Source organism: Papio anubis, chromosome 18 (genome assembly GCF_008728515.1).
Source record: "Papio anubis isolate 15944 chromosome 18, Panubis1.0, whole genome shotgun sequence".
NCBI lineage: Eukaryota > Metazoa > Chordata > Mammalia > Primates > Cercopithecidae > Papio > Papio anubis.
In genome coordinates, this window is record NC_044993.1 from 50335425 (window position 1) to 50357251 (window position 21827).

The 21827-nt window shown below is 48.8% G+C and overlaps 1 protein-coding gene across 3 annotated transcripts; it reads right to left on the bottom strand.

The window, feature by feature from the left end:
* Nucleotides 1-6444: 6444 nt before the first annotated feature.
* Nucleotides 6445-21594, bottom strand: AQP8 (aquaporin 8). Of its 3 annotated transcripts, none has more exons than XM_021931839.2 (6): nt 20783-21594; nt 19123-19370; nt 15043-15169; nt 12200-12414; nt 9821-9955; nt 6445-6970 (listed from the first exon to the last, which is right to left on the bottom strand). In XM_021931839.2, exons 2-6 carry the CDS (start codon nt 19362-19364, stop codon nt 6922-6924), a joined length of 768 nt encoding a protein of 255 aa, XP_021787531.1. In that variant the 5' UTR covers nt 19365-19370; nt 20783-21594; the 3' UTR covers nt 6445-6921. The 3 variants fall into 3 exon arrangements, with proteins under 3 accessions (XP_021787531.1, XP_009194449.1, XP_003916747.1); XM_009196185.4 differs by lacking the exon at nt 20783-21594 and adding an exon at nt 19511-19953 and having other exon boundaries at nt 19123-19373; XM_003916698.5 differs by lacking the exon at nt 20783-21594 and adding an exon at nt 19511-19949.
* Nucleotides 21595-21827: the final 233 nt, after the last annotated feature.

The window sequence follows — 21827 nt, forward strand, 5'->3', positions numbered from 1 at the left end:
AAACAGATAAAAGCATACACGGGAGTTTCCACAAGAAATGAAGACCCAAAGAAGTAGCAAAACCTAACTGTATTATGGATTGAACAAAGAGTCAGTTGTGGAAAAGTACCTAAAATATATGGGAGGACCAAAGGAAGATAAGAATTATTTTAACAAGGTCTGTACAGATTTCCCTCGACCTTGTCTCCCCATCTTGTGATAAGAACGTTTCTTTCTTCCCAGGACAGGGAGGGCATCTTTCACTTGGGGGTTCATCTCCTGCTTTCAGGAAGTAAAAGAGGAGTGAGAGCACCCTGTGGCACCTGCTGTTTCTCAAGTGCCTTTAACTCAATCCTTATTCCCAAAAGGGCACAAATGGGGGTGGCATCTCTGTCATCCTTCAGCGTTGCTTTTGATTGACAATTTTGGCATACAGGAAGTGTTCCAGTGGCTTCCACTTAGCCTTTCCAACTCCAGCTGCATGGGTTGTAAAGGCAGGGTAGAGATTTTACCACTTGCTGAAGATCTATTTCCAACTATACCATCAGGAACTGTAGGAAGAACTATAGGGTGGGTCCAGAGAGCCAGTTCACCTAAACGTGAGGTCAATTCCAGACAAAGTATCTGTCACGTGGACTTGATAAGCCTCTGCTCTATGCAGCGTGCTGCAGTGGAACCCAGAGACCTTGTCTGTAGACTATCCATAACTAGATGAGTCCCCCTGTATTTTCCTTGAGTAAATGGTCACAAAACTTTTTGGCGAAAGCCAAGATAAAAGCTCGTTATCTTCACAGGCCGTGTTCCATCAGGGTTCTTCCACAGGGTTACCTGACCTCCCATTCCTTCACAGAGACTTAAGTCTATGAACTCACTCAGGTCTGGGAATTGGAAGAGAGACTTTAAGTCTCTGAGGGGAAAAAAATCTCTTAAGGATTACAAATTTTCAATTCCTAAAAGTCAGTTGAGGCAATTAGACATTAAGGGAGGAGAATGAATGCTTTGTGTTCCAAGCACTAAAAGGAGCATTGCTCATCATAACCCCCAAACTTTATGATGGGTCCAGGGACTTGGAGGGGGAACAGTGGCTTTGAGTTCCAAGACAGGTAAATGTCTAACTCACTCTGAGGTGGTTGGACTCTGGAGGGAAAATGGTGGTGGTGGTGGTGGTGTGTGTAGGGATCTAGGGGGGCCAAGGGGAGAGGAAGGACCTGAAAGGCCATAAGCTTACTTGGATACATATGCAGAGTCCATGGAGCATGCAAGTGTGCTTGGCATGGACGTTGTGGAATTATCAGTAAAGGAGCCCTCTATGAAGACACCAGTGTGACTTTGCTATAGCATACACCATTTCTGAGCACCTCTTCCAACAGCGGCACCATGTGGCAGCGGAGAGAACAGCAGCTGCAGGCACGAAGTAATTTCCCTATAACGTGCAAGGTGTTTTGTTTTGTTTTGTTTTGTTGTCTGAGATGGAGTCTCACTCTGTCACCTAGGCTGGAGTGCGATGGTGCCATCTCGGCTCACTGCAACCTCCGCCTTCCAGGTTCAAGAGATTCTACTGCCTCAGCTTCCCAAGTAACTGGAATTATAGGCGTGCGCCACCTCTCCCGGCTAACTTTTGTATTTTTAGTAGAGAAGGGGTTTCACCATGTTGACCAGGCTGGTCTTGAACTCCTGACCTCAGGTGATCCACCCACCTCGGCCTCCCAAAGTGCTGCGATTACAGGCATGAGCCACTGCAACTGGCCCATGCAAGTACTAATAAATATCAGCACACTTCCCTTTTGGCTTGTTTAAACCCCCAAGGTTCTTGGAAAATGTAATCCAGTAGGGATACTAGAATTCCTAACAACATGGCATGTGAGGACGTCAACACAATTCTGGCAAAAGGAAATGGCTCCGTACTTGTACCCCAAGGGTCTGGAGAATTAAGTACACACCTGTTGCAGTAGAAAGGGCACTAGACTGTGTGTCCAAGATCCTGGATTCTAATTGAACTCTGCTGCTCAACAACTGTGTAATTACAGTCAAATTATTTAGCTTCTCTGGATTTTGAAATTTGGTGTTGGACAGGATGAATGGGTTCCAACCTTTTTCCCTTGGGAGGCCCTAATGGTCCCTATATGAGAATACTTGACTGAGAAAATACATATATGCCAAGTCTATTTGTAAGTTTCTTGCCAAAGCTGGTAATCACGCCTGTAATCCCAACACTTTGGGAGGCCAAGGTGGGAGGACGGCTTGAAGACAGGAGTTCAAGATCAGCCTGGGCAACACAGTGAGAACCCATCTCTACAAAAATAAGTTTTTAGATTAGCCACTGTGGTGATGTACACCTGTAGTCTCAGCTACTCAGGAGTCTGAGGCTCGAGGATCACTTGAGCCCAGGAGGTCGAGGCTGCAGCAAGCTGTGACTGCACCACTGCACCCCATCCTGGGTGACAGAACAAGATACTGTCTCTAAAAAAAAAAGAAGAAATTTCTTGCCAAACCCCACCCCTTGTCATGATTCTGATACCTGCAAATTGCAAAACCTTTGATTAAATGATAAATATAAGAGCTAACAGATTGTGTACTTACTATGTACTGGGCATTGTGCTAATACTTTATAAACGTTAATTTTCATAAGCATTCTGAGGTAATAGTTGCATTTTGCAGATGAGAAAGCTGAGGCTAAAGAATTTCAATAGCTACTTCAAGCACATACAGCCAAAACGTGACAGTTCTGAAACTTAAACTTGGATCTTCCTCAGGACGTAAACTTACAGCCACTATATTTTACTACTGTAATAGAGTTTCTAGCTCTAACACCCCAAAATTCTGTGACCTCCTTGTTACTGAGAAAAAGGGAGCTGGGAGAGAGATGAACCTGATGATCTGCATGAGTTTTGGATTCCACTCTGTAGGGTCAGAATGAATTTGGAAGTCACTGGGATCAGCCTATGCCATTCTTCCAGTCAGTGAGTACTGAGTCCCTTCTGGCCAGGCACGGTGGTTCACACCTGTAATCCCAGTACTTTGGGAGGCTGAGGTGGGCCAATCACTTGAGGTCAAGAGTTCTAGACCAGCCTGGCCAACTTGGTGAAAACCTGTCTCTACTAAAAATACAAAAATTAGCTGGGCATGGTGGCACACACTTGTAATCCCAGCTACGCAGGAGGCTAAGGCAGGAGAATCGCTTGAACCCAGGAGGCGGAAGTTGCAGTGAGCCGAGATCACACCGCTGTACTCCAGCCTGCGCGGCACAGCAAGACTCCATTTTAAAAAAAAAAAAGAAAAAAAAAAAAGAACTGAGTCCCTTCTATTCAGCAAATGCCAAACACATAATGTACAGTTATTTAATACAAAGATGAATTTATATCCATCTTGCTCTTGAGAGCTTATAGTCTAGGAATGGAAATGAAAGCCACAGCCTAAAATCCAATTGCAAGTTTGAAATGAGAAGAGTTACAATGAATGTCTTTCTGTCCTCCTCTTTTTTTCCCCCCCAGACAAAGTCTTGCTCTGTCACCCAGGCTGGAGTGCAATCATAGCTTGCTGCAGCCTTGACCTCCGGAGCTCAAGCGATCCTCCCATTGCAGCCTCCTGACTAGCTGGGACTACAGGCACGCACCACCATGGCTCTGTCCCCTTTTTAATGAGGAACTAATAGGCAAGTAGGAGACTAGGCAGAGGACATAATATTGTCCCTTATTCAGAAACAGAAAAGTATGATGACAAAGATCATGGACCCTGCAGCCAGATATACCTGACCTTCAACAGTTGCCCCACCAATGCACTAACTGTGTAGCCTAGCATAACGCCATCCTTTGGAACCTCCATTGGCTCCTCTGCACAATGAGAATAATGACAGAATCTACCTGTATTTGTTTCCTGGAACTGCTCGAACAAACACCGCAAACTTCGTGGCTTAAGATGACGTGGCTTATTCTCTCTCTGTTCTGGAGGCCAGAAAGTCTGAAATTAGACTGTCAGCAGAGCCAGGCTTCCCACAAAGGTTCTAGATGAGAACCTTCCTTCCCTCCCCCAGCTCCTGGCGGCTCTTGGTGCTGTGTTTTGGCAGTATAACCCTAACCTCTGCCTCCATCTTCACGTGGCCTTCTCCTTTGTGTCTCTGTGCCTCTTTTACTGTCTCTTACTAGGAAAGGGCATCCTACTCCAGTGGGATCTCGTCTTGACCCTTACTTTAATTGCATCTTCAAAGACCATATTTCCAAATAACGTCATGCTCTAAGACTGTAGACTGACACAGATTTCGGGAGGACACTATTCAACCCACGGTACTATCTCATAGGATTGTCATAGGAAGTAAATGACATGATACGCGTAAAGCATTCAGCACAGTGCCTAACACGTAACAAACTCTCCATAAACGTTAGCTACATACATGTAGGTATACGTATATATGGATATATAACTTTTGTTATTTACTAGATTTGTCAAAGATTTATTTCATTATTTCACCAAACAAGATAGTAACTTTTAACATTTTTTACTCTTCTTTTATTTTATTTTGTGGCAGGGTATCACTCTGTTGCCCAGGCTGGAGTGCAGTGGTACGGTCTTGGCTCACTGCAGCCTCTACCCCCTGGTTTCAAGCAATTCTCCTCTCTCAGCCTACCAAGTAGCTGGGATTACAGGCGCCCGCCACCATGCCTGGCTAATTTTTGTATTTTTAGTAGAGACAGGGTTTCACCATGTTGGCCAGGCTGCTCTTGAACTCCTGACCTCAAGTGATCCACCCACCTCAGCCTCCCAAGGTGCTGGGATTACAGGCGTGAGCCAGAGCACCTGGCTTTTTTTTTTTTTTTTTTTTTTTTTTGAGACAGGATCTCACTCTGTTCCCCAGGCTGGAGTGCATTGGTGCTGTCATAGCTCACTGCAGCCCCAACCTCCCAGGTTCAAACGACCGTCCCACCCGAGCCTCCCGAGTAGAGGAGACTACAAGCATGTGCCACCTGCCCAGCTAATTTTTTTATTTTTTGTAGTTACAGGGTCGTGCCATGTTGCCTGAATGGTCTCGAACTCCAGGCCTCAAGCAGTCCTCCGCCTCGGACTTTCAAAGTACTGGGATTACAGGCGTGAGCCACCATGCCTGGCCCATTTTTAACTCTGTGTAGATGTCCTAATTTGCTTGTTTCTGGTTGTATCATATTTTTTCCTCCCCTTTTCTATTCTGTTGAGTTGTCATCATTATTCTGGTTTGTTATCTCCTTGTCTCTGAGAATGGTTTGAATGTGTGGATATATCGTGAATCTATGTTCTCAATGGGCAGTCTCTTATTGTAGTGGTGATTTTCATTTTCACTCAAGACAGCATTTTGCTCATCTCGTTAAAGGGGGTGAGATTTTGCTTGTTGTTGAGAGTGGTTTCTCCCTGCCCTTCTTTCTGGTGTTATAATGATCATCTTCCGTAAATGACCCATTGATTCCTAGGGAGAAGAAGACACACACTCTACTTCGAAGGGGTGACTTCCAGAGTGTGTCTTTCCATCCTTTCTCATTTGTTCTACTCCTATCTTCCACCCAACTGCCACTGGCTCTTCAGGCCTGTACTGTGTCACTTGTTCAGGATTCTATTAGGTTAGTGCAAAAGTAATTGCAGTTTTTGCCATTGAAAGTAATGGAAAAAATTGCAATTACTTTTGCACCAACTGGCTGGGCACGGTGGCTCACGCCTGTAATCCCAGCAATTTGGGAGGCCGAGGTGGATGAATCATTTGAGGTCAGGAGTTCAAGACTAGCCTGACCAACATGGTGAAACCCCGTCTCTACTAAAAATACAAAAATTAGCCAGGCGTGGTGGCAGGTGCCTGTAATCCCAGCTACTTGGGAGGCTGAGGCAGGAGAAGCCCTTGAACCCAGGAGGCAGAGGTTGAAGTGAGCTGAGATCATGCCACTGCACTCCAGCCTGGGTGACAGAGCGAGACTCTGTCTCAAAAACAAAAAACAAAAAGCAAAAAAAATATATATATATATATATATTTTGGACCAACCTACTATTTCCTCAGGGAATTCTTGCAGCCCACTCTAAGCCCACACCCCGCCCCCCACCCACCTCCCCAGCTACAGTGAATGAATGGGCTGATTCATGTCCTGGACAGCACGGAGCACTCAACTAAGGACAGCCCTGAGTACTCAGCCAGACCCTGGACTCTGCCTGGGGCTTTTCAGCAGGGTCCTGAGGTCTGTGATCTGGAATTGACTCTGGCTGGAGTCCAAATTGGACTCAATACGCACTCTGAGCACCAGGCAGAGCTCCAGGATGGGCCTGTCCAAGTGGGGACTGGCTCTAGGCTGGCCTGAACTCCAAATGCCTGCCGTGGCCCAGGACTCTGAGCTGGGCTGTAGGATCAGCCGCTCTGGACAGCCAAGGCCTAACCCCAGACTTTTTTTTTTTTTTTTTTTTTTTTTTTGCTTGCTTTCTCCTCAGCAGTGCCCATTTCTCAAATGAAAGGCAAGCCAGTAAGCACATGGAAGGAAATACTGGACTATTTATTGCAAAGTGAGAATTGTCAGCTTGAGAAGCAAGGAAGTGGCCGGGCCCCCAGAAGGCCCTTCTACAACAAAACAATCAAGAAACAAGAGAAGGAGAAAGAAACGGGGTGCGGGAATGAGCTGATGTGCAGAAACAGCCTCCTCGTCCAACTCGGGGACCTTCCTCTCAAGAAATACCCTCGTGTTGTGGTGTTTGCACCACTCTCTGGGCAGTGCGGGCAGCGTGTTCCCCAGGCTGGGGTCTCTGATGAGCACAAAGGAATTCCAGGAACCTAGAGCCTTCTCAGCAGTCAGTCTATCTGAGAAACCAGGCCCAAGCAGTGAAAGCAGGGAGTGGCTCCTCCGGGCCTCTGCCTTAGCAGGAAATGAAGGAACTCTCTGGTCCTCAGTCTTGGACAGGTGAGCTGAGGACACCTGGAGCAGTAGGAATCCCACGAGCTCAACTTCACCGAGACTTCAGGATGAGGCGGGTCTTCCCATCTCCGATGAAGCACCTTGAAAGAAAGATGACCCAGTAAGGTCTCAGCCCCGGAGGAGAGACCCAGCCCTTCGCCACATGTCTCCAGGCTCAGAACTCTCCAGAGAGCTGACTTCCTGAGCCTCCCCAGCCTTAATAGCCAGATTCCCTTGGGGAGAGGGAGACACTGTTTCCTGCTTGGTTTCTTTTTTTTTTCTTTTTTTCTTTTTTTAATTGAGACAGGGTCTCACTCACCCAGGCTGGAGTACAGTAGCGTGATCTCAGCTCACTGCAGCTTCCACCTCCCGGGTTCAAGCAATTCTCATACCTCAGCCTCCCGAGTAGCTGGGACTACAGACACACACCACTATACCTGACTGATTTTTGTATTTTTAATAGAGATAGGGTTTTACCATGTTGACCAGGCTGTTCTCCAACTCCTGACTTCAAGTGATCCACCCACCTTGGCCTCCCAAAGTGCTGGGAGTACAGGCGTGAGCCACACGCCTGGGTCCTGCTTAGTTTCTAACCCTTTTCCTGAAGATGCTCATTGCTGCCACTCTGAAAGCCCAGGAAAAAATGAATAGTGATGGCCGGGCACAGTGGCTCACACCTGTAACCCAGCGCTTTGGGAGGCAGATCACTTGAGGTCAGGAGTTGGAGACCAGCCTGGCCAATATGGTGAAGCCCCATCTCTACCAAAAAAAAAAAAAATTACAAAAACTGGCTGCGCACGGTGGCTCATGCCTATAATCCTAGCACTTTGGGAGGCCCAGGAGGGTGGATCACATGAGGTCAGGAGTTTGAGACCAGCCTGGTCAACACAGTGAAACCCTGTCTCTACTAAAAATATAAAAATTAGCTGGGCATGGTAGCGGTGCCTGTAGTCCCAGCTGCTTGGCAGGCTGAGGCAGGAGAATCTCTTGAACCCAGTGGGCGGAGGTTGCAATGAGCCAAAATCACACCACTGCACTCCAGCCTGGGCAACAGAGCAAGACTCCATCTCAAAAAACGAAAACAAAAATACAGAAAGTAGCTGAGCGTGGCAGTATGCACCTGTAGTCCTAGCTACTCAGGAGGCTGAGGCAGGAGAATAGCTTGAACCTGGAAGGCAGAGGCTGCAGTGAGCTGAGATCGTGCCACTGCACTCCAGCCTGGGCGACGGAGCGAGACTTTGTCTCAAGAAAATAGTGACGCTTTTCACTGAACTACAGGCTGGGTCCTGCAGACCCCAGGACCGCCGGTGGGCAGGGGAGCAAGTCGCCTAGATCAGCCTGTTCCAGGGCCTATCCTCTCCCAGACAGTGCAAGGTAGGCCCAACTTGTGTTTACTAAATCCAGACAGTGATCCTTGCACTCCGGGAGTCCAGAGTCCAGAAGGAATGGGATATAAGAAGAGAGCCCATGGAGAAGAGGTCAAGCAGGATGCACGGGGACTCTAGTCTTTTCCATCTGGAATCCACTTATCCTTCTGGCAATACCAACCTTCTTATCTACTGCAGCACTCCGGGAAGCACCGCTCACATTGTATTTCATGTGAATGGCGTCTTCCAACATGCATGCCCTTGGGGGTACCATTTACACGATTTTCCCATGTAGATGGGGTCCCCTGGAGTTGTACAATACCCCCATGGGGAACTACTCCTCCCCTACTCTGGGTCCTATTGGCGGTGTTCAGGTAAGGCCGACCTCACCCCCACTTCAGGCTTAGGTTCTTGCTCCAGACATTGCCAATAGGAGTGCCTGATCGGCTGGGCATGGTGGCTCACACCTGTAATCCCAGCACTCTGGGAGACTGACGCGGGCGGATCACTTGAGGTCAGGAGTTCGAGAACAGCCTGGCAAACATGGTGAAACCCCATCTCTACAAAAATACAAAAATTAGCCAGGCATGGTGGCGTGCACCTGTAATCTCAGCTACTCAGAAGGCCGAGGCAGGAGAATTGCTTGAACCCAGGAGGCAGAGGTTGCAGTGAGCCGAGATTTCGCCACTGCACTCCAGCCTAGGTGACAGAGAGAGACTCCGTCTCAAAAAAAAAAAAAAAAGTGCCTGACCCCCGTAGCTCAGTGATTGATTCTGAAGTGGGCAAATCACTCACACACAGTGGGCCAGTTCAAACTAGTGAATACCAGACCCTGGCTTTTTGCTAGATCTTGTTGTTCTATTTCATCTAGAGTTGTTAAGCTGCTAAGATACAAGCCTCGAGTGGCTGGTAAGCATCTTCGCCTCCATTGGAGAGTCTATCTAAGCATGAAGCCCACCCGGGGGGAAAACAGAGCCTATGAGAAAGACCAAGGCAGGGCACAGTGGCTCATACCTGTAATCCCAGCACTTTGGGTGGCCTAGGCAGGAGGATCATTTGAGGTCGGGAATTTGCAACCAGCCTGACCAACATGGTGAAACCCCATCTCTACTAAAAATACTGAAAAAATAGCCTGGTGTGGTGGCAGGCACCTATAATCCCAGCTACTTGGGAGGCTGAAGCAGGAGAATTGCTTGAATCTGGGAGGCAGAGGTTGCACTGAGCTGAGATCACACCACTGCTCTCTAGCCTGGGCAACAGAGGGAGACTCTGTCAAAAAAAAGAAAAGGAGAAAGACCAAATCCTAAAGACGTTGTCTGAGCACCACCTGAAACCACTGCTCCCTGTGAAGTTTCTGATGATGTGAGCCAATGAATTCCTCTTTATGGCAAACGCTGTTTTGAAATAGATCTCTGTCACTTGCAACCAAAGCTCCTAGATGGAGCCATTTTCTTTGCCTCTAAAGAGGCTTCCTCTTTTCTCTTCCAAACCCAAGTGAGAGCCTAGCCCTCTAGCCCCGGACTCTCTGGGAGATGTTGCCAAGTGCCCATTCCACGGGCCAGTGACCCTGTGTCACACTCCTACCTAATGAGCAGTCCAACAAGCAGGCCAGCCAGGAGTGGGCCCAGCCAGTAGATCCAGTGGAAGTCCCAGTGGTTGGCCACCACCGCAGGTCCAAAAGCACGGGCCGGATTCATGCAGCCTCCAGACACAGTGCCCCTGCAAACACCCAGGCACCCCGGTCACCAGGATCCCAGCCAGGCCCCACCTCACCTCACGCTCATGTCCCCAACTAGGCCTAGTCACACACCACCCAGAAACCCTCTCTAAACTCCCACATCATGAGCTCCTGGGTAGATCCTAAAGAAGGTAGAGAGGCTATCAGCACTAGGAAGCAGAAGGTGTGGCTCCCCACTGGGCGTGCAGTCCAGCACTCCCCACAAACTCCTCTAGAACGCCCAGCAAAAATGCCTGCTCAGCGACAGCAGGAAGAGAAGCTGGATCTACATCTGTTCCAAAGTCTACAGAGCAAAGTCCATCAGTTTCAGTCCTTTTGGAGTCAAGCTGACCTAGATTCAAAACCCAGCCCACATATTATAAAATAACGAAAAGTGTATCATTGGATTGTTTGTGACCCAAAGAATAAATGCTTGAAGGGATGAATACCCTGTTTACTTTGACATGATCATTACACGTTGCTTGCCTGTATCAAAACACCTCATGTAACCTCAGCCAGGCACGGTGGCTCACGCCTGTAATCCCAGCAGTTTAGGAGGCCGAGGCAGGCAGACCACTTGAGGTCAGGAGTTCAAGACCAGCCTGGCCAACATGGTGAAACCCCGTTCCCACTAAAAATACAAAAATTAGCCAGGTGTGGTGGCGCATGCCTGTAATCCCAGCTACTGGGGAGGCTGAGGCAGGAAAATCGCTTGAACTTGGGGGTTGAAAGTTGCAGTGAGCCATGATCATTCCACTGCACTCCAGCCTGGGTGACAGAGCAAGACTCTGTCTCAAAAACTAAAAATAAAAATAAAATAAAATAATGAACAGTATAAGTGGATTGTTTGCAACACAAAGAATAAATGCTTGAGGGGATGAATACCCCATTTACCCTGACATGGTAATTATGCATTGCATGCCTATATCAAAGTGTCTCATGTAACCCAGAAATATATACACCTACTAGGTTCAACCACAAAATTTTAAAAATATATATATATAAAGAAAGAAAAACCCCAGCCTAGATAGTTCTAGTTGTGGGGAGCTCCATGAACCTCTCTGTATTCAAGTGAGGTGAAAGTGACTATCCCATAGGTTGTCATCAGAAGTGAATGAGAAAATGCAAACGGAGCCCACACCTCGAATATAATTAATGTACAAAAAGCATTAACTGATCTAACTGGTCCAGATGAGGCCCTTGTTGCACCACAAGCTTAAGGCCCAGAATCTCCTACAGGGAGACTCTTCCCCAGGTGCACCTCTCTCGTTCTGGGGCTCTGTCTTTACCCCATTCTCTCAAGCTGGGGGCCTGTAGACCTCATCCCCACCCTGTGTCCAGCTTCGAAGTCAAAAGACTTGTAAGTGAATCAAAGGCCACTAGGGGGAAGCAAAGCATGGCCACAACTTTATACATTCCCCAGGCTCCACCTCCCAAAGCTGAGGGAGAGCTGACCCAGGAGAAAGGTTAGGCTTGGTTCTGTGTCCAAAAGAAAGGAAAGAGTCAGACATTAGGGAGAGGCTCCCTGGGCTGGGCAATGTGGCTCATGCCTGTAATCCCAGTACTTTGAGAGGCCAATGCAGGAGGATGGCTTGAAGCCAGGAGTTAAAGACTAGCCTGGGCAACATAGCGTAGCCCCCATCTCTAAATAAAATAAATAAGAAAAATAAAAAGGGCTCACTCATCCTCTTGTCCCAAATCTGTCACTTAATTTGCCACTGCCCACTGACCTTAAATAAGTCACTTCTGTCATCTCTGAGCCTCAGTTTCCTTATCTATAAAACGGGAGACATCATCCTCAATCTTGTTGCCTTAATCCCTTCCAAAGCCTGCTGGGAAACTCAAAATAAAGGAGACAACAGCTACAGATGCTTTTTGTAATCCTGAGGCTAAAACCTGGCTGCCCAGTGACCAAATGAACACAGTTCACAGAAATGTTGTATTTACGCTACGAAAATTGGAAAACATCACATACAAATTTAAATTTCTGACTTCCTTTGAATGAAATCATCACCCCAGACCCGTGTTCCCAGCAATAATTGACAAGAGCTGAACTGACTGGAGTGCCTCCGACACCGCAGTCCCCACCACTCCCTGTTGTCTGCCTGACGCCAGCCCACCTCCCCATTTGCAGCACCTTCCTGGCCCCTAATAGCAACCGAATCTGTGGCCCTCAGGCCTGAGCTCCTCCAGAGCTGAACAGTGCAGATCTGGGCATGGTCGCCCCACTGGCAAGGGACACTCACCCGGCCAGGATATCCACGGTGACAGCAAAGCCGATGGAGAATGGGGCCAGAGGGCCCTTTGTCTTCTCATTGATGGCACCCATGCACACGGCCAGGGCCAGCAGCGTCGTCAGGATGATCTCTGCCCCCAACGCCCCTGCCACCTGCCCGTGCTCCTGGACAGTCACAAAGGCTGCCCCAGACGCATTCCAGAACTTCTCCTCGGGACTCACCGCCTGCACAGAGAAGCTGCTCAGCCTCACAGTGGGGCAGAGAGACAGCTGGAAACTGAGGGGAGAGGGCCTAAAACATGCCTGCCCACCGTAAGGGCCAGTGAAGGGTTATGTCCAATGTCAGTTACATAGACCTGGATCCACATCCCAGCTCTGCCAGATTTTACTCTGTGACCCTGTGTGAGCTACTGAACCTCTCTGAGCCTCACTTTGTTCAGCTGAAAAATAGGAATGGGGCTAGGCGTGGCGGCTCACGCCAGCAACCTCAGCACTTTGGGAGGCCGAGGTGGGTGGATCACTTGAGCCCAGGAGTTCGAGACCAGCCTCGCCAACATGTGAAACCCCATCTCCACTAAAAATACAAAAATTAGCGGGGTAAGGTGTCAGGGACTTGTAATCCCAGCTGCTCAGGAGGCTGAGGCACAAGAATCACTTGAACTCTGGAAGCGGAAGTTGCAGTGAGCTGAGATCACACACACCACTGCACCCCAACCTGAACAACAGAGCAAGACTCCATCTCAAAAGAAAAAAGAAAAAAGTAAAAGAAAACTGAGGATAACCCAGTCATGGCTCCAGGTTACAGGCCTAAAGCTTAGATGATCCTCTTTGAGAAAAAGAACATAAACTGTCTTTTTTTTCTTTCTTTGAGACAGAGTCTAGCTCCATCACCCAGGCTGGAGTGCAGTGACCCGATCATAGCTCACTACAGCCTCGATCTCCTGGGCTCCAGTGATCCTCCTACCTCAGCCTCTCATGTAGCTGGGATCACAGGTACATACCAACCACGCCCACCTAATTTTTTTATTATTATTTTTTGTAAAGATGGGGGGTCTCACATGTTGCCCAGGCTGGTCTGGAACTCCTAGGCTCAAGTGATCCTCCTGCCTCCGCCTCCCAAAATGCTGGGATTACAGGCATCAGCTGCCATGTGCGGCTCAAAATACTTTACGCTTACAAACTTTACAAACACATATGATCAGGTGAACTCATTGCTAGGCCCCCATAGAACCGTGGAAGGGGCGTATGCAGGAGGGCCCTGAAGCCTGAGCTCAATTACTTCTATGGGCAGTCAGCCTCAGGGCTGTCACAGCCCCAAAGGGGAAAGACAGTGCAGTGCGCAAGCTTCTGGACTCTGGACCCAGTTGGGGCTGCACTGCTTACAAGCACGTCTGAACTTGAGCAAGTTGCCTGCTTCTCTGCCCCTCTGTTTTCTCATCTATAAAATAGGGATGATACTGACAGCTCCCGGCTCACAGACAAGGCCGCTGGTGTGCCTGGCACAAGGTAAGCGCTGTCTATGAGCTGACTGTGGTTTCTCGTAAAGTTGCTGGGAGATGAAATAAGAGAATATGTGTAAAACATTTAGCAGGGAGAATGTGCTCAGGGAACGGTGCTGTCCCACAACTGGCAGAGCCGTGTTTGACAGGTTTTAAGTGGCAGGGCTTGAGCTAGGTCTGGGCACTGCTTTTCCTAAAGAAGCAGAGCAGGAAGGTCCCGGGCATGTTCCATAGATAGGGGAACAGACTGTGGCTCTCAAATGGGAGCATGGAGAGACCAGGGCAGGGGATGACAGTAAAGTGAGGCTTGAGAACAAAGTCTGCGGTGGGTCAGCAGTTACAGCTTCAGACCCTATCGCAGCCAAGCTAACAGAGCTCCCCATCCACCACCCCCCACACACCCACCAAGCAAGGCCCACATCTTGACGGGCTTGAAGGGTCCCTGGCTGAACTGAGACTTAAGGGCAAAAGGAAAGAGAGAGAGGAAAAAAAGAAAAAGAGGGATGGAGGGAGAAAGTCTATCCATGGATTTATGCGTAAAGCTATGAAAATTCTGTGGCTGGCCAGGCTGGGTCACTCATGCCTGTAATCCCAGCACTTTGGGAGGCCAAGGCAGGAAGATCACTTGAGACCAAGAGTTGGAGACCAATGTGGTCAACATAGTGAGAGCCCACCTCTACAAAAAAAAATTTTTTAATTAGTTGGGTGTGGTGACACACACCTGTAGTCCCAGCTACTCAAGAGGCTGAGGCAGGAGGATCACTTGAGCCCAGGAGGTCCAGCCTGCAGTCAGCTATGATTGCACCACCACACTCCAGCCTGGACAACAGAGTGAGACCCCATCTCTAAAATAAAAAAGAGAGGCCGGGCACAGTGGCTCACGCTTGTAATCCCAGCATTTTGGGAGGCCGAGGCAGACAAATCACTTGAGCTCAGGAGTTCAAGACCAGCCTGGCCAACATGGTGAAACCTCATCTCTACTAAAACTACAAAAATTAGCCAGGCGTGGTGGCATGCGCCTGTAATCTCAGTTACTCAGGAGGCTGAGGCAGGAGAATTGCTTGAGCCCAGGAGGTAGAGGTTGCAGTGAGCCGAGATTACACCACTGCACTCCAGCCTGGGTGACAGAGCGAGACTCCATCAAAAAAAAAAAAGCAAATAAATAAAAATAAACTAAATGCAATAAGAAAGAAAGAGAGAAGAAAAACGTCTACCAATTCCACTGGCAGAAATAAGCAAAAGATTGGACATTTCCCCACTCCCCACTGTCCCCCCTGACACACACACACATCATACACCTCCAGCAGCCCCATCAGAGAGGAAGCCACTAGCCCAGCGCCTGGGGTTCACCCACCTTGGCCAAGGCAGCCCCGAGCATCCCCCCGAGCAGCTGTGAGACCCAGTACGGGAGGAGCATCACCAGGTTGAGGCCTCCGATCAGCGTGGCTGCCAGGGACACGGCAGGGTTGAAGTGTCCACCACTGTAACCCACAAGAGCAGAGGGAGTCATGAGCCCAGGGCTGACCACATGGCTGGCACTCAAGACAGCATGTCCCAGCCAACCCACCAGGCTGGTTTCACAGGGTGAGAGTCAGTCCAGGGCCCAGCTCAAATACAAAGAGACGCCAAATTGCTTCCAATTTCCCTGAGATGCCAGGCAGAGGGTAAGAGATAAAGGGCAGCCTCTACGTCCTAAGTCCAGCCCCCAGGATGGCCCTGGAGGAAGCACGTGTAGGAGACCATCCCTTAACTCCTCCCTGACTCCCTCCGAGCCTTCCTCCAGCCCTTCAGAGATGTGGCCACAGGTCTCATTGAGACACCAAGGCTCCAAGTTAGTAGCCCATGAGCCGTATCCAGGCCTCCCCTTATGATTTGTTTGATTTTATGAGACGGAGTCTTGCTCTGTTGCCCACGCTGGAGTGCAGTGGTATGATCTCGGCTCACTGCAACCTCCACCTTTTGAGTTCAAGCAATGCTCCTGACTCAGCCTCCCAAGTGGCTGGGACGACAGGCGTGTGCCACCATTCCCAGCTGATTTTTGTATTTTTAGTAGAGACGATGTTTCACCATATTGGTCAGGCTGGTCTTGAACTCCTGACCTCAAGCAATCCACCCACGTCAGCCTCCCAAAGTGCTGGGGTTGCAGGCATGAGCTACTTTGCCCGGCCCAGGTCTCCCCTTATGAGTAGCTAGGCCCTGAATAAGACCTCCTGATTGGTTGAACTGCTCAGCCAATGAAAACCCTACTTGTGGTCTGAAAGTGTGATGGGTGTAAAATGCAGCTTTGGAGTTCAGGCTGGAAATGGCATGGAGAATCATGGGGTGGAATTGGAGGTTCATGACCAGGTTGGGGACTGGGATTGGGAGTTTGGGGTGTGGAAGGGAATTAGACAAGTCAGAACCTGATGTCAAAGGGCAGGTTGCAGTTGATCAGCCACTCCCTGGCCCATGGGTAAAGAGCCTTCCTGTTCACCAAGATGTTCAACCAGCCCAGGCCCCAGAGCCAGGGTGGCTGCACTCACCAGTGTCCCATCCAGTCCCACTCTAATGGAGGAACTATTGTCACAGTTTGGCCTCCTGAATCCATCTGGTTTCCAGGAATGGATACTCCCCAATGAGAGAGAAAGGGACCCCAAGACTCCCCATGTCACGCAAGAACCAAAGTGCCCCCCAAATGTTAAGAGCCCACCAATGAGTTTACCCAACCTCCAATGGACATAGGACATTCAGCTGAGACTGGACAGAGGACCTCAGCTCTACACAAAAGGACTTTGTCCAACACCCTGATACCTCAAGACCAGCTGCCCCAACTTGTCTGACTCAGCTCTGGGCCCAGACCCTCATGCATGGTTTGATTTGATTTGATGTTTTTTTCTTTTTTTGAGACGGGGTCTCACTTTGTCACCCAGGCTGGAGTGCAATGGTGCAATCTCGGCTCACTGCAACCTCCGCCTCCTGGGTTCAAGCGATTCTCCTGCTTCAGCCTCCCAAGTAGCTGGAATTACAGGGGCGTGCCACCACGGGGTTTTGTCATGTTGGCCAGGCTGCTCTTGAACTCCTGACCTCAGGTGATTCACCTGCCTCGGCCTCCCAAAGTGCTGGGATTACAGGCGTGAGCCACCGTGCCCAACCTCCATGCATGGTTTGAAAGCACCAGCCAGTGCTCAGACTCCACAGGTTGGGAAGAGGGGCAGCCGGGCCTACTTGGCCTCAAGTAGCTTAGCCTGGGCTCTCCTGAGATACACAGATGGAGTCAGGGTGAGGCGGCTTCTCACGGGAGCCCCAAAAGGGAGAGAAACTGTCATTCAGAGTATGGCTGTACCAGGAGGGCCAGGTGACGAGAATCACACATTTCCTGGTTTACACTCATTAGCAATAAAACAATCAAGACACATTCATTCCTTCATTCATTGTTTACTCAGCAAATATTTCTCTAACACTTACTATGTGCCAGGTGCTGTGGTGCTTACAACTTACATACATAACTTATCCTGGATCCGGTGAACAACCTCAAAGTCAGTGTCTGGCACGCAGTAGGTGCTGAATAAATATTTGTCAAAAAAGCCAAACAGAGAGGCAGTATTTGCGGTGCCAAAGAGATGATCTTTCCTGCCAGCTGGCCTGGGTTCAAAGCCCAACTCTGCCACTGAAGAGCTGTGTGACACTGGCCAAGTTACATAACCTCTCTGTGCCTCAGTGATCTCTGCCTGAGAAAGGTATTGCAACGATATAAAGAATTAATACGTGTACACCTCATAGTACTATCTATGGAGTTAGCATTCAATAAACATCAGCTATTATTATTACTCACATTTATACCACTGCACACAGAGGCTTCGGCAACTTGCTGTGGTCACCCAGCTAAGAAGTGATAAAGGTTACCTTCAATCTCAGATCCGTCCAAAGGGAATATCATATACTTTTTCTTTCACTCACAGCCTCCCTTGGACGTCTAAAGAGATGTGGTTTTGTTTGTTTGTTTGTTTGTTTGTTTTTGGAGATGGAGTCTCACTCTGTTGCCCAGGCTGGAGTGCAGTAGCACAGTCTTGGCTCAATGCAACCTCCCCCTCCTGGTTCAAGCAATTATTCTGCCTCAGCCTCCCAAGTAGCTGGGACTCCAGGTACCTGCCACCACTCCCAGCTAATTTTTGTAGCTTTAGTAGAGACAGGGTTTCACCCTGTTGGCCAGGCTGCTTTCCAACTCCTGACCTCAGGTGATCCACACACCTCAGCCTCCCGAAGTGCTGGGATTACAGGCGTGAGCCACTGCACCCAGTCTAAAGAGATGTTAAAGCTCTTTTCCATTCTGGTTTTCTCAGAAACAGTATTTCTGTTTCCCCATTCAGATCTATGTTTTGAGTGAGATTTAATACAGACCAACCATGTCCCAGATCACCCTGCCAGGCACCCCATTCAGGATCTTCGTCGTGCTGGCTGGCTCTCCTGGGAACCAGCAGCCATGTCCACAGACCTTCCCATTGATCCTCTACCCAGATGAGAGCTAAGCCAGAGAAGCCTGTCCCTTTCCCTGCCCCTCCTTCTTGGTCACCTCTTGATAAGCCAGGACCACTGCAAATCCCCGCATACCCAGGTGGGAAAACCTGGCTCAGGTCTTCTATGCATTTCTGCTTTCCCTAAAACCCCCTTCTAGTGGTAACAATAACACAGCAACCAATGCCTATTGTATGTTTGGTGTGTGCCAGGCGCTCTACTTCATTTAATTCTCACGCCTCCCCCCGAGGCACTTGGATTTGAGCGCTGGAGCCGGACAGCTTGTTCTTGATTGCCGGCTCTGCCACTCTCTGGCCCTCTAAGCTTGGACAGATTACACAGCCTCTCTCTTTTGCAGCTATAAAATGGGGTTAATAACAAGACTTACCCCACAAGGCTTTTGTGAGGATTAAATAACAAATATCTATAAAGTAATTAGACTAGTGCCTGGTACATGGTTAGCAATATAGATGTGTTGGCTTGAAAAAAAAACATTTAAAAGTACGCTACTATTCCCATTTTATAGGTGGGGAACTTTGGGTTTAGAGAGTGACTTGCCAGCCAGGCATGGTGGCTCACACCTGTAATCCCAAAACTTTGGGAAGCCAAGGCAGGAGGATCGCTTGAGACGAGGAGTTCAAGACTAGCCTGGGCAACATAGTGAGACCCCATCTCTACCACAAAATTTAAAACTTAGTTGGGTGCTGTGGCACATGCCTGTGATCCAGCTACTCAAAAAGAGAATGACTTGTCCAAAGTCACAAGCTCACAGGCTGCGGGGTCTGGAGTTGACCCCAGACAGTCTGACTCCCAACCCCATCGTTATCCAGAGCGCTCCTTGAAATCCCCAATATATGCGCCCAGGGGTCCTTGACAACGGCTTTGCTTTCCACCCCCAGCGCCCCAAGTCAGCACCAGGCTGAATCCTCAGAGCTGGTCTCACCTGATATTCCCCAGCGTGGCAATCACGAGCCCCAAAGCCAACCCATGGGCCAGGGCCGGCTGCAGCAGTCCAGTGTCCGTCCCATTCTCGATGACCGACAGGCATCCAATGAAGATGAAGAGAGCAGAGCCCAGCAGTTCGACCAGGCACGGCTGCACAAACCGTTCATACCAGGACACTCGCCACCTGCCACCCACACTCGGCTCCCTGGCCTTGCCGTTGCCAAATTCAGGCTCACACATGGCTATCTGCCGTAGGGAAAAAGGGACAGAGGACACGGGTGGGAGGCAAGTCCAGATACAGAAGGTCCCGACCCCCAACCTTGAATTAATTCACAGCCCCCCTTGCTCTGCCAGCCTGGAGAGGAAGATGCTGGCAGAGGGCTCACCTCTCCAGACATCAGGATCAGATGGCACAAACATCAGGCTGTTGCCTGAGCGGCTGGGAAACCTGCACCTGCTGTCCGGGACACTGTTATCTCCTAGGGACAGGACCTGCTGGTCACACTATAGGCTCTGCCCCTTTTAAAGGGCTGCAGAGGCTCAATGCAAGTGCAGAGAAAGCAATAAACCTCAGGTAGGAGGCGGCTCTGAGGCCCAGAGGAGGAAATTTTTTAAAATCTCAACAGGGCAGGATGAGGGAGTCAGGGATTGCTGAACTTTCCACCAATGAGGGAAAAACACGCCAGCTTGACTGTGTCATCTGGGAGCACACTCCAGACTGTAGAAGGTGGGAGATGGGTCCAGCACCCCAGCTCCCCACGGTCCAAAGCAGGACAGTGCTTATAAGTGGGCCCCACTGGGTTGGAACCGCACATATTAAGAAATAGCAAACTCAGCCAGGTGCAGTGGCTCACGCCTGGAATCCCAGCAGTTTGGGAGGCCGAGATGGGTGGATCACTTGAGGTCAGGAGTTTGAGAGCAGCCTGGCCAACATGGTGAAACCCCATCTCTACTAAAAGTACAAAAATCAGTTGGGCGTGGTGGTGCACGCCTGTAATCCCAGGTACTTAGGGGGGCTAAGTCAGGAGAATCATTTGAACCTAGGAGGTGAAGATTGCAGTGAGCCACGATCGTGCAACTGGACTCCAGCCTGGGCAATGGAGCAAGGCTCTGGAAAAAAAAAAAAAAAAGGAAAGAGAAAGAAGAAAGGAAAGAAAGAGAGAGAGAGAGACAGTGAGAGAGAGAGAGAGAAAAAGAAAGAGAAAGAAAGAAAGAAAAGAAAGAGAAAGAAAGAAAGAAAGAAAGAAAGAAAGAAAGAAAGAAAGAAAGAAAGAAAAAAGAAAGAGAGAAAGGAAAGAAAGAAAGAAAGAAAGAAAGAAAGAAAGAAAGAAAGAAAGAAAGAAAGAAAGAAAGAAAGAAAGAAAGAAAAAGAAAGAAAAAGAAAAGAAAGAGAAAGAGATGGCGTGTTGGTGTTTGCCTGTAATCCCAGCTACTCAGGAGGATCAGGCATGAGAATCACTTGAACCCAGGACCCAGAGGTTGCAGTGAGCTGAGATCACGCCACTGCACTCCAGCCTGGGCAACAGAGTGAGACCCTGTCTCAAAAAAAACAAAAAAAAGAAAAAGAAAAGAAAAAATAAAGAAAGAAAAAAAAGAAAGAAAGAAACAGCAAACCCATTTTCAAGTATTTTTCCACTGAGTCCCACAGTTTCAAACACCTGCAGTCACCGTGACAACCTGAGCCAGGGCTGAGTGTATAGATGACGATCCTTCACAGACAGAGGCAGCAGAGACTAGCAAGAGGTAATGCAATGCAGCGGCAAGACCCATGGACTTTGGAAACAGGCTGCTTGGAGTTCAATCCCAGCTCTGCCGTAAACTAGCCATGTAACCCTTGGGCACATGACTTGGCCTCTCTGGGCCTTTGTTTCTCATCTGTTGGGTGTGGATGTTTGTGGTTGCACCGTGTCATAGGGTTGTTGGGAAGTTTAAATGAGATAATATGGGTAAAGTGCTCAGGACAGTGCTAGACACACAATACCAGTGTCCACGAATTTACAATGTATGCTTGGCTGTAAGTAATAGCTAATAGTGAGCATGTTCTATGTGCCAGGCACTGGGGCTAAGTGCCTTCTATTATCTCATTTAAACCTCACTGCCACCTGTGAAGCAGGTACTATTATTATAGCCATTTCACAGATGAGAAAGTGGAGTGTCAGGAAGATTGAGTTTCCCAGGATTATACAGCTTATATGATCACAGAACTTGTGGGCTGTGACAAAAGGATAAATACTGTATATGATTCCACTTGTATGAAGTACCTAGACTAGTCAAATTCATAGAGACAGAAGTAGAATGGTGGTTTCCAGGGCCCGAGGGGAAGGAAGAATGAAGAGTTTGTGTTTAGCGGGTACAGATTTCCTGTTTGGGTGGAAAGTTTTGGGATGGATGATATAGTGACACAACAGTGTGAAGTACTTAATGTCACTGAAATGTACACTTAAAAATGGTTCAAATTGCCAGGCATGTTTGGCTCACACCTATAATCTCAGCACTTTGGGAGACCAAGGCAGGCAGATCACTTGATTTCAGGAGTTCAACACCAGTCTGGCCAACATGGTGAAACCCTATCTCTACTAAAAATACAAAAATTAGCTGGGTGTGGTGGTGTGCACCTGTAATCCAAGCTGCTTCGGAGGCTGAGGCAGGAGAATCGCTTGACCATGGGAGGCAGAGGTTGTAATGAGCTGAGATCACACCACT

Coding starts and splice junctions, on each gene's coding strand:
- AQP8 (XM_009196185.4), bottom strand. Junction 12,415..15,042: donor TCGGGGCTGCCTTGGCCAAG/GTGGGTGAACCC, acceptor TTCTCTGTGCAG/GCGGTGAGTCCCGAGGAGAA. Junction 9,956..12,199: donor ACCGTGGATATCCTGGCCGG/GTGAGTGTCCCT, acceptor GGGTGTTTGCAG/GGGCACTGTGTCTGGAGGCT.